Source organism: Pristiophorus japonicus, chromosome 4 (assembly GCF_044704955.1).
Source record: "Pristiophorus japonicus isolate sPriJap1 chromosome 4, sPriJap1.hap1, whole genome shotgun sequence".
NCBI classification, from domain to species: Eukaryota; Metazoa; Chordata; class Chondrichthyes; family Pristiophoridae; genus Pristiophorus; species Pristiophorus japonicus.
The window spans coordinates 3,204,577-3,215,445 of NC_091980.1; the positions used below are offsets into that span (position 1 = coordinate 3,204,577).

Genomic DNA, 10,869 nt, shown 5'->3' on the forward strand with positions numbered 1-10,869 from the left:
CTCTCATAAGAAATAGGATCAGAAGTAGGCCAGCTGGCCCCTCGAGCCTGCTCCGCCATTCAATAAGATCATGGCCGATCTGATCCTTGATCACCTTGATCTTAATCCACCCTCCCTCACCTCTCACCTCCCCGCCTCACCCTCCTCACATCCCCCCCTACACACTGCCCCTCCCCTCCCCCCCCATCCTACACACTGCCCCTCATCCCCCTCAGTACTGCCCCTCCGACAGTGCGGCGCTCCCTCAGTACTGCCCCTCCGACAGTGCGGCGCTCCCTCAGTACTGCCCCTCCGACAGTGCGGCGCTCCCTCAGTACTGCCCCTCCGACAGTGCGGCACTCCCTCAGTACTGCCCCTCCGACAGTGCGGCGCTCCCTCAGTACTGCCTCTCCGACAGTGCGGCACTCCCTCAGTACTGCCCCTCCGACAGTGCGGCACTCCCTCAGTACTACCCCTCCGACAGTGCGGCACTCCCTCAGTACTGCCCCTCCGACAGTGCGGCGCTCCCTCAGTACTGCCTCTCCGACAGTGCGGCACTCCCTCAGTACTGCCCCTCCGACAGTGCGGCGCTCCCTCAGTACTGCCCCTCCGACAGTGCGGCACTCCCTCAGTACTACCCCTCCGACAGTGCGGCACTCCCTCAGTACTGCCCCTCCAACAGTGCGGCACTCCCTCAGTACTGCCCCTCCGACAGTGCGGCACTCCCTCAGTACTACCCCGGGAATGTTGGCCTGCATTTTGTGCTCAAGTCTCAACTCGTATCTGTTTGTGGGATCTTGCTGTGTGCAAAATGGCCGCCTGATTCGCCTCCCTAATGAGGGTCCCTGTGCCTGAAGGCCATTCATCGAGGGCGAGGCGTTTTGGGCGTCTGAGGGAGGTAACGACACTCGGTGTAAATACCTTTGCGATTCCGACTCTCAATCCCTTCAGCTCCAAGTACAGTACATCATCATCACAGGCAGTCCCTCGGGATCGAGGAAGACTTGCTTCCACTCCAAAAGTGAGTTCTCAGGTGACTGAACAGTCCGATACGGGAATTCCAGTCTCTGTCACAGGTGGGACAGACAGTGGTTGAGGGAAGGGGAGGGTGGGACTGGTTTGCCGCACGCTCCTTCCGCTGTACACGCACTGAGCGCTCTCTTGTGTTTCAATCGCAGATTTCCCGCGAGTGCGACCTTCAGTTATTCCTGCGGGACAATCCGGTGTTTACTGAGGTCTCGGCGTTCCTGTTCCAGCCGGCCGGTTCAGACAAGGTGAGCCGGCAATGGGTGGGGGCGGAGTGGGGGGTGTGGGGGATGGGGGTGTTTTGGGGTGGGGGGGTTTGGGCGGAGTGGGGGGTGTGGGGGATGGGGGTGTTTTGGGGTGGGGGGTTTGGGTGGGGTGGGGGGTGTGGGGGATGGGGGTGTTTTGGGGTGGGGGGGTTTGGGTGGGGTGGGGGGTGTGGGGGATGGGGGTGTTTTGGGATGGGGGGGTTTGGGCGGAGTGGGGGGTGTGGGGGATGGGGGTGTTTTGGGGTGGGGGGGTTTGGGTGGGGTGGGGTGAGTGGGGGATGGGGGTGTTTTGGGGTGGGGGGGTTTGGGCGGAGTGGGGGGTGTGGGGGATGGGGGTGTTTTGGGGTGGGGGGGGTTTGGGTGGAGTGGGGGGTGTGGGGGATGGGGGTGTTTTGGGGTGGGGGGGGGTTTGGGTGGGGTGGGGTGTGGGGGATGGGGGTGTTTTGGGGTGGGGGGGGGTTTGGGTGGGGTGGGGTGAGCGGGGGATGGGGGTGGTTGGGGTGGGGGGTAGGGATTGGGGAGTTGGTGGGGGGGTGGGGGGGGAATAGAACGAGTTCCTGCCTGTTTACTCTCCTCTGCTCCCCTCCTGCGCCATAGTGTACCGTAGCCTCGTGGTTAAGTCACAGAACCGGTAATGATCCGGAGACGTGAGTCCCAATCCCAGCACGGCAGCTGGGGAATTTAAATTCAGTTAATTCAATAAATCTGGAATAAAAATCCAGTGTCAGTAATGGTGACCATGTAACTACCGGATTGTCGTAAAAACCCATCTGGGTCACTAATGTCCCTTTAGGGAAGGCAATCTGCCGCCCTTACCCGGTCTGGGCCTATATGTGACTCCAGACTCACAGCAATGTGCCCTCTGCCCCTCTGAAATGGCCCAACGAGTTATTGAGTCGTACCAAACCGCTACAAAAAGAACAAAAGTTCAAGAAGGCGACTCACATAGAAACATAGAAACATAGAAAATAGGTGCAGGAGTAGGCCATTCGGCCCTTCGAGCCTGCACCGCCATTCAATAAGATCATGGCTGATCATTCCCTCAGTACCCCTTTCCTGCTTTCTCTCCATACCCCTTGATCCCTTTAGCCATAAGGGACATATCTAACTCCCTCTTGAATATATTTAGTGAATTGGCCTCAACAACTCTCTGTGGTAGAGAATTCCACAGGTTCACCACTCTCTGGGTGAAGAAGTCTCTCCTCATCTCGGTCCTAAATGGCTTACCCCTTATCCTTAGACTGTGTCTCCTGGTTCTGGACATCCCCAACATTGGGAACATTCTTCCTGCAGCTAACCTGTCCAGTCCCGTCAGAATTTTATATGTTTCTATGAGATCCCCTCTCATCCTTCGAAACTCCAGTGAGTATAAGCCCAGTCGATCCAGTCTCTCCTCATATGTCAGTCCCGCCATCCCGGGAATCAGTCTGGTGAACCTTCGCTGCACTCCCTCAATAACAAGAATGTCTTTCCTCACCACCACCTTCTTGAGGGCAACTTGGGATGGGCAATAAATGCCGGCCTTGCCAGTGATGCCCACATTCAGTGCTTCGAGCCTGTTCCTCCAGTCAATGAGATCACGGCTGATCTGTGACCTAACTCTATCCACCCGCCTTTGCCCCATATCCCTTAGTACCTTTGGTTAACAGAAAGCTATTAATCGCTGGTTTGAAATTATAATTGACTCGGCATCAATTACTGTTTGCGGATGTGAGTTCCAAACCTCTCCCACCCTGTGTGTGTAGAAGTGTTTCCTAATTTCACTCCTGAAAGGTCTGGCTCGAATTTTTAGACTATGTCCCCCTAATCCTGGACTCCCCAACCAGCGGGAATAGTTTCTCTCGATCTACCCTCTGTTCCCCCTAATATCCTGAACACTTCGATCCGATCGGCCCATAACCTTCTACATTCCAGGGAACCCCCAGTGTATGTAATCTCTCCTCGTAACTTAACCCTTGAAGTCCGGGTATCATTTGGATAAATCTACGCTGCACTCCCTCCAATACCAATGGCCCTGAAATTCCGTTCTGTCCTTCCCGCGGGCATTTTGGAGAAAAAATACGCGCCTACCTTAAGCTGCTGCCCACGTTGGATTTTCCGATGCTGAGGCCTCTCCTGACTTCCAGTCACAGCACATGCACGTCGACGCATGCGCAGGCCTACAGCTGGAGTCACATGGCTCTGGGCAGCCAATCAGGTAAAGTATCATAGTAACAGGAGTTCCGCAGGGTCCTAAACTCCTATTACTGTGATTGTGATAGAGCCCAAAACACTAATAAAAAATAGAAAATAATTACACTACATTCATTTAAATTAAAGTTATTAATGTCTTAAAAAAAAATTCCCGATTTTTAAAAAAGTTTCTTCATATAAACTTACTGTTGTGGGGAGGGTTTTTAATGATAAAATATGTTGTAATAACTTAATTTCTATATGTTTTTGTGTTTTTTAAAACACTTGCGCCTGTAAAAGTAGGCTATGCGCCCACTTTTTCAGGCGCAAGATTTTTGAGAACATTTGTAAGCGTAACTATCGGAACTTTGCACTTACACGTGTCCTCGCTCCCGATCTGCGGAGGACCTGTTAAGCCAGAAACTTGACAGATCGGAAAAGCCCGTTTCCAGTGCATGCACATTGCGCGGCAAAAACCGGCATTTCCGATACCTTTCCGGGTCCGTAGGAACTCAGTACAGACTCGGGGAGGCCAGAATTGTTGGCCCAGCATATCCTCCCTGAGGTACTGGGTCCAGAACTGAATGCAGGTACTCCAGGAACGGTCTGACAGAGCTTTCTCGAGCCGCAGCATATCTCCGCCCTGTTCTTGTCGCTGGTCTGATTACGCTTCGGGCGGTGATGGTGGCCATTCTGTAAGATCATTGACAACGTCCTCAGTGACCCTGAGCCCGAGGTTCCTGCTCCAACTCTGACCTCGTGATGGAGGGAAGGGTCATTGATGGACCACCAGAATAAATGACCAATCACACACGTTGCATAAGAACATAAGAACATAAGAGCATAAGAATTAGGAACAGGAGTAGGCCATCTGGCCCCTCGAGCCTGCTCCGCCATTCAACAAGATCATGGCTGATCTGGCCGTGGACTCAGCTCCACTTACCCGCCCGCTCCCCGTAACCCTTAATTCCCTAATTGGTTAAAAATCTATCTATCTGTGACTTGAATACATTCAATGAGCTAGCCTCAACTGCTTCCTTGGGCAGAGAATTCCACAGATTCACAACCCTCTGGGAGAAGAAATTCCTTCTCAACTCGGTTTTAAATTGGCTTCCCCGTATTTTGAGGCTGTGCGCCCTAGTTCTAGTCTCCCCGACCAGTGGAAACAACCTCTCTGCCTCTATCTTGTCTATCCCTTTCATTATTTTAAATGTTTCTATAAGATCACCCCTCATCCTTCTGAACTCCAACGAGTAAAGACCCAGTCTACTCAATCTATCATCATAAGGTAACCCCCTCATCTCCGGAATCAGCCTAGTGAATCGTCTCTGTACCCACTCCAAAGCTAGTATATCCTTCCTTAAGTGAGGTGACCAAAACTGCACGCAGTACTCCAGGTGCGGCCTCACCAATACCCTGTACAGTTGCAGCAGGACCTCCCTGCTTTTGTACTCCATCCCTCTCGCAATGAAGGCCAACATTCCATTCGCTTTCCTGATTACCTGCTGCACCTGCAAACTAACTTTGTGGGATTCATGCACAAGGACCCCCAGGTCCCTCTGCACCGCAGCATGTTGTAATTTCTCCCCATTCAAATAATATTCTCTTTTACTGTTTTTTTTTCCAAGGTGGATGACCTCACACTTTCCGACATTGTATTCCATCTGCCAAACCTTAGCCCATTCACTTAACCTATCTAAATCTCTTTGCAGCCTCTCTGTGTCCTCTACACAACCCGCTTTCCCACTAATCTTTGTGTCATCTGCAAATTTTGTTACACTACACTCTGTCCCCTCTTCCAGGTCATCTATGTATATTGTAAACAGTTGTGGTCCCAGCACTGTGACACACCACTAACCACCGATTTCCAACCCGAAAAGGACCCATTTATCCCGACTCTCTGCTTTCTGTTAGCCAGCCAATTCTCTATCTATGCTAATACATTTCCTCTGACTCCGCGTACCTCTATCTTCTGCAGTAACCTTTTGTGTGGCACCTTATCGAATGCCTTTTGAAAATCTAAATACACCACATCCATCGGTACACCTCTATCCACCATGCTCGTTATATCCTCAAAGAATTCCAGTAAGTTAGTTAAACATGATTTCTCCTTCATGAATCCATGCTGCGTCTGCCTGATTGCACTATTCCTATCTAGATGTCCCACTATTTCTTCCTTAATGATAGCTTCAAGCATTTTCCCCACTACAGATGTTAAACTAACTGGCCTATAGTTACCTGCCTTTTGTCTGCCCCCTTTTTTAAACAGAGGCGTTACATTAGCTGCTTTCCAATCCGCTGGTACCTCCCCAGAGTCCAGAGAATTTTGGTAGATTATAACGAATGCATCTGCTATAACTTCCGCCATCTCTTTTAATACCCTGGGATGCATTTCATCAGAACCAGAGGACTTGTCTACCTTGAGTTCCATTAGCCTGTCCAGCACTACCCCCCTAGTGATAGTGATTGTCTCAAGGTCCTCCCTTCCCACATTCCTGTGACCAGCAATTTTTGACATGGTTTTTGTGTCTTCCACTGTGAAGACCGAAACAAAATAATTGTTTAAGGTCTCAGCCATTTCCACATTTCCCATTATTAAATCCCCCTTCTCATCTTCTAAGGGACCAACATTTACTTTAGTCACTCTTTTTCATTTTATATATCTGTAAAAGCTTTTTCTATCTGTTTTTATGTTTTGCACAAGTTTACTTTCGTAATCTATCTTTCCTTTCTTTATTGCTTTCTTAGTCATTCTTTGCTGTCGTTTAAAATTTTCCCAATCTTCTATTTTCCCCACTAACCTTGGCCACCTTGTACGCATTGGTTTTTAATTTGATACTCTCCTTTATTTCCTTGGTTATCCACAGCTGGTTATCCCTTCTCTTACCGCCCTTCTTTTTCACTGGAATATATTTTTGTTGAGCACTATGAAAGAGCTCCTTAAAAGTCCTCCACTGTTCCTCAATTGTGCCACCGTTTAGTCTGTGTTCCCAGTCAACTTTAGCCAACTCTGCCCTCATCCCACTGTAGTCCCCTTTGTTTAAACAAATGGTGGTGTTTGAACTTCCGATCCCCGGGTTCTGTTAATAAGATTCTGAACCGACACCGTATCACAGACCATGTCTGCCGTAGGCTGTGAGACACGGTGTGTGATACGATGTCGGTTCAAAATCTTATTAACAGGATGTGCAATCAGATCTTATCAGAGTCCAAGCGATTCATTGCTTTTATGCCGGAAGGAAGTTTTAGCTGGAGAGATATTGGGATGTGGCAGGTAGAGCAAGTAATCAGGAAGGCAAATGGAATGGTGGCCTTTATTGCAAGGGGGATAGAGTATAAAAGCAGAGAAGTCCTGCTACAACTGTACAGGGTATTGGTGAGGCCACACCTGGAGTACTGCGTGCAGTTTTGGTCTCCGTATTTAAGGAGGGATATACTTGCATTGGAGGCTGTTCAGAGAAGGTTCACTCGGTTGATTCCAGAGATGAGGGGGTTGACTTATGAAGAAAGGTTGAGTAGGTTGGGCCTGTACGCATTGGAGTTCAGGAAAATGAGAGGTGATATTGAAACATATAAGATTCTGAGGGGGCTTGACAGGGTGAATGTAGAGAGGATGTTTCCCCTCGTGGGGGAATCTCGAACTCGGTGGCATAGTTTCAGAATAAGGGGCCGCCCATTTAAAACTGAGATGAGGAGGAATTTCTTCTCTCAGAGGGTTGTAAATCTGTGGAATTCTCTGCCCCAGAGAGCTGTGGAGGCTGGGTCATTGAATATATTTAAGGTAGAGATAGACAGATTTTTGAGCGATAAGGGAGTGTAGGGTTATGGGGAGCGGGTGGGGAAGTGGAGCTGAGTCCAGGATCAGATCAGCCATGATCTTATTAAATGTCGGAGCAGGCTCGAGAGGCCGAATGGCCGACTCCTGCTCCTATTTCTGATGTTCTAATGTGACAGAGCCCCAGTAGTCAGCGTTGTGTGCCCTGCGGATTACTAATCGAATCCCTCTGTTCTTCACCGCACGGTAGGTTTGCCAGTTGGAGATGGCGCTGGGCAGCACACACGGAGAGACCTGTTTGGACAAGGAGGCGCGCAAGTGGGCGACCAAACTCGCCAATAGCCACAAGGTTATTGCCCACGGCGATCGGGTCAGTGAGAGTCCCTTCACCCTTCAATACTCTTCGCTGCTGTCGTCTCGGGCAGGCTCGAGGGGCCAAATGGCCGACTCCTGCTCCTGTTTCTGATCTTCTTATGTCTCATTGACTTACTGGCCGGAAATATACCCGTTCCCCAATCGGGGGCCGTGAGGACCACAACACTGGTACCTTAACTCCACTCTCACCCCACACACACTCCCCCCACACTCTCCCCCCACACACACTCCCCACACACACTCCCCACACACTCTCCCCACACACTCCCCACACACACTCCCCACACACACAATCCCCACACACTCCCCCCACACACACTCCCCACACACACTCCCCACACACACTCCCCCCACACACTCCCCCCACACACACTCCCCCCACACACTCCCCCCACACACTCCCCACACACTCTCCCCACACACACTCCCCACACACACACTCCCCACACACACTCCCCACACACACTCCCCACACACACTCCCCCCACACACTCCCCACACACTCTCCCCACACACACTCCCCACACACACACTCCCCACACACACACTCCCCACACACACTCCCCACACACACACTCCCCACACACACTCTCCCCACACACACTCCCCACACACACACTCCCCACACACACTCCCCACACACACACTCCCCACACACACTCTCCCCACACACACACTCCCCACACACACTCCCCACACACACTCCCCACACACACACTCCCCACACACACACTCCCCACACACACTCCCCACACACACACTCCCCACACACACTCTCCCCACACACACTCCCCACACACTCTCCCCACACACACTCTCCCCACACACACTCTCCCCACACACTCTCCCCACACACACTCTCCCCACACACACTCCCCACACACACTCCCCACACACACTCCCCACACACTCTCCCCACACACACTCCCCACACACACTCCCCACTCTCCCCACACACACTCTCCCCACATACACTCCCTACACACACACTCCCCACACACTCTCCCCACACACACACTCCCCACACACTCTCCCCACACACTCTCCCCACACACTCCCCACACACTCCCCACACACACTCCCCCCACACACTCCCCCCACACACACTCCCCACACACACTCCCCACACACTCTCCCCACACACTCCCCACACACACACTCCCCACAAGCACTCCCCACACACACACTCTCCCCACACACTCTCCCCACACACATTCTCCCCACAGACATTCCCCACACATTCTCTCCCCACACATTCTCTCCCCACACATGCTCCCCACGCACTCTCTCCCCACGCACTCTCTCCGTACACACTCTCTCCCCACGCACTCTCTCCCCACGCACTCTCTCCCCACGCACTCTCTCCCCACGCGCTCTCTCCCCACACTCTCTCCCCACGCACTCTCTCCCCACACACTCGCTCCCCACGCACTCTCTCCCCACGCGCACTCTCCCCACGCACTCTCTCCCGACGCTCTCTCCCCACGCACTCTCTCCCCACGCACTCTCTCCCCACGCACTCTCTCCCCACGCACTCTCTCCCCACGCGCTCTCTCCCCACACTCTCTCCCCATGCACTCTCTCCCCACACACTTGCTCCCCACGCACTCTCTCCCCACGCGCACTCTCCCCACGCACTCTCTCCCGACGCTCTCTCCCCACGCACTCTCTCCCGACGCTCTCTCCCCACGCACTCTCCCCACGCTCTCTCCCCATGCTCTCTCCCCACGCACTCTCCGATCTGACCCACTCGACCTTCCCTTTCAGGTTTTGCACAACTTAGAGCAGCGAAGGAAGCTGTTGTCCGACGAAGAGGCAGTGAGCATCGAGGCAAAGATGGACGAGGTCAAGGAGAGCATCCGGAAAGCTGAGGTGAGGGGTCACTGTGAGGGTCGTGAACCCTGTGCCTCCTTTAACAAGCGGTTGTGTGAACGAACGTTACGTGCTGTAACCGCGCTGTGCGCCCACGAGCAGGGTGACGGGAACGTTGGAGGGAATGTGTTCACACTGGATTCATCCAAACACCAGTGGGTTTACCACCGGGGGCCTGGGGGGTGGGGGCCTGGGGGTGGGTGTGTTGGGGGTGGGGATGGGGGAGGGGGTGGTATTATTTTATTCGTTCCTGGGATGTGGGCGTCGCTGGCCAGGCCGGCATTTATTGCCCATCCCTAACTGCCTCTTGAGAAGGTGGTGGTGAGCCGCCTTCTTGAACCGCTGCAGTCCGTGTGGTGAAGGTGCTCCCACAGTGCTGTTAGGGAGGGAGTTCCAGGATTGTGACCCAGCGACGATGGAGGAACGGCCGATATATTTCCCAGTCGGGATGGTGTGTGACTGGGAGGGGAACGTGGAGGTGGTGGTGTTCCCATGCGCCTGCTGCCCTTGTCCTTCTAGGTGGTAGAGGTCGCGGGTTTGGGAGGTGCTGCCGAAGAAGCCTTGGCGAGTTGCTGCAGTGCATCTTGTAGATGGTGCACACTGCAGCCAGGGGGCGCCGGTGGTGGAGGGAGTGAGTGTTGAAGGTGGTGGATGGGGGGCCAATCAAGCGGCTGCTTTGTCCTGGATGGTGTCGAGCTTCTCGAGTGTTGTTGGAGCTGCACCATCCAGGCAAGTGGGGAGTGTTCCATCACACTCCTGACTTGTGTCTTGTAGATGGTGGAGAGGCTTTGGGGAGTCAGGAGGGGAGACACTCCCCACTGGTCGCCCGGCACACCCCCGGCCCCCGCGACCAGCACAGTGACTGCTCGCGCACACACCACACGGATCATCAGCCTGAGCCCTGGATATCATTTCCCCCTCACAAGCCCAGGAGCAGAGGCTCAGTGTTGGGTCTGACCTGGCTCCCTGGCTAACTCACGATGGAACCTGGGCCACTGCTGATCTCCACTGTCGGCCGTGGCTCAGGGGGCAGCACCCTCGCCTCAGTCAGAGGGTCGTGGATTCAAGTCCCACTCCAGGGACCTGAGCACAAAAATCTAGGCTGACACTCTCAGTGCAATGCTGAGGGAGTGCTGCACTGTCGGAGAGGCAGTACTGAGGGAGCGCTGCACTGTCGGAGGGGCAGTACTGAGGGAGTGCTGCACGGTCGGAGAGGCAGTACTGAGGGAGTGCTGCACTGTCGGAGGGGCAGTGCTGAGGGAGCGCCGCACTGTCGGAGGGGCAGTGCTGAGGGAGAGCTGCACTGTCGGCGGGGCAGTACTGAGGGAGTGCTGCACTGTCGGAGAGGCAGTACTGAGGGAGCGCTGCACTGTCGGAGGGGCAGTGCTGAGGGAGTGCTGCACT

At 53.5% G+C, this 10,869-nt stretch overlaps 1 protein-coding gene across 1 annotated transcript in view; it reads left to right on the forward strand.

The window, feature by feature from the left end:
• The window catches only part of LOC139262813 (F-BAR and double SH3 domains protein 2-like), a 70,556-nt gene that overhangs the window by 56,334 nt on the left and 3,353 nt on the right, over positions 1-10,869 (forward strand). Inside the window, exons 10-12 of the mRNA XM_070877971.1 lie at positions 1,158-1,253; positions 7,469-7,588; positions 9,361-9,465. Of these exons, the coding sequence (XP_070734072.1) occupies positions 1,158-1,253; positions 7,469-7,588; positions 9,361-9,465 (321 nt within the window). The remainder of the gene's footprint in view (positions 1-1,157; positions 1,254-7,468; positions 7,589-9,360; positions 9,466-10,869) is intronic.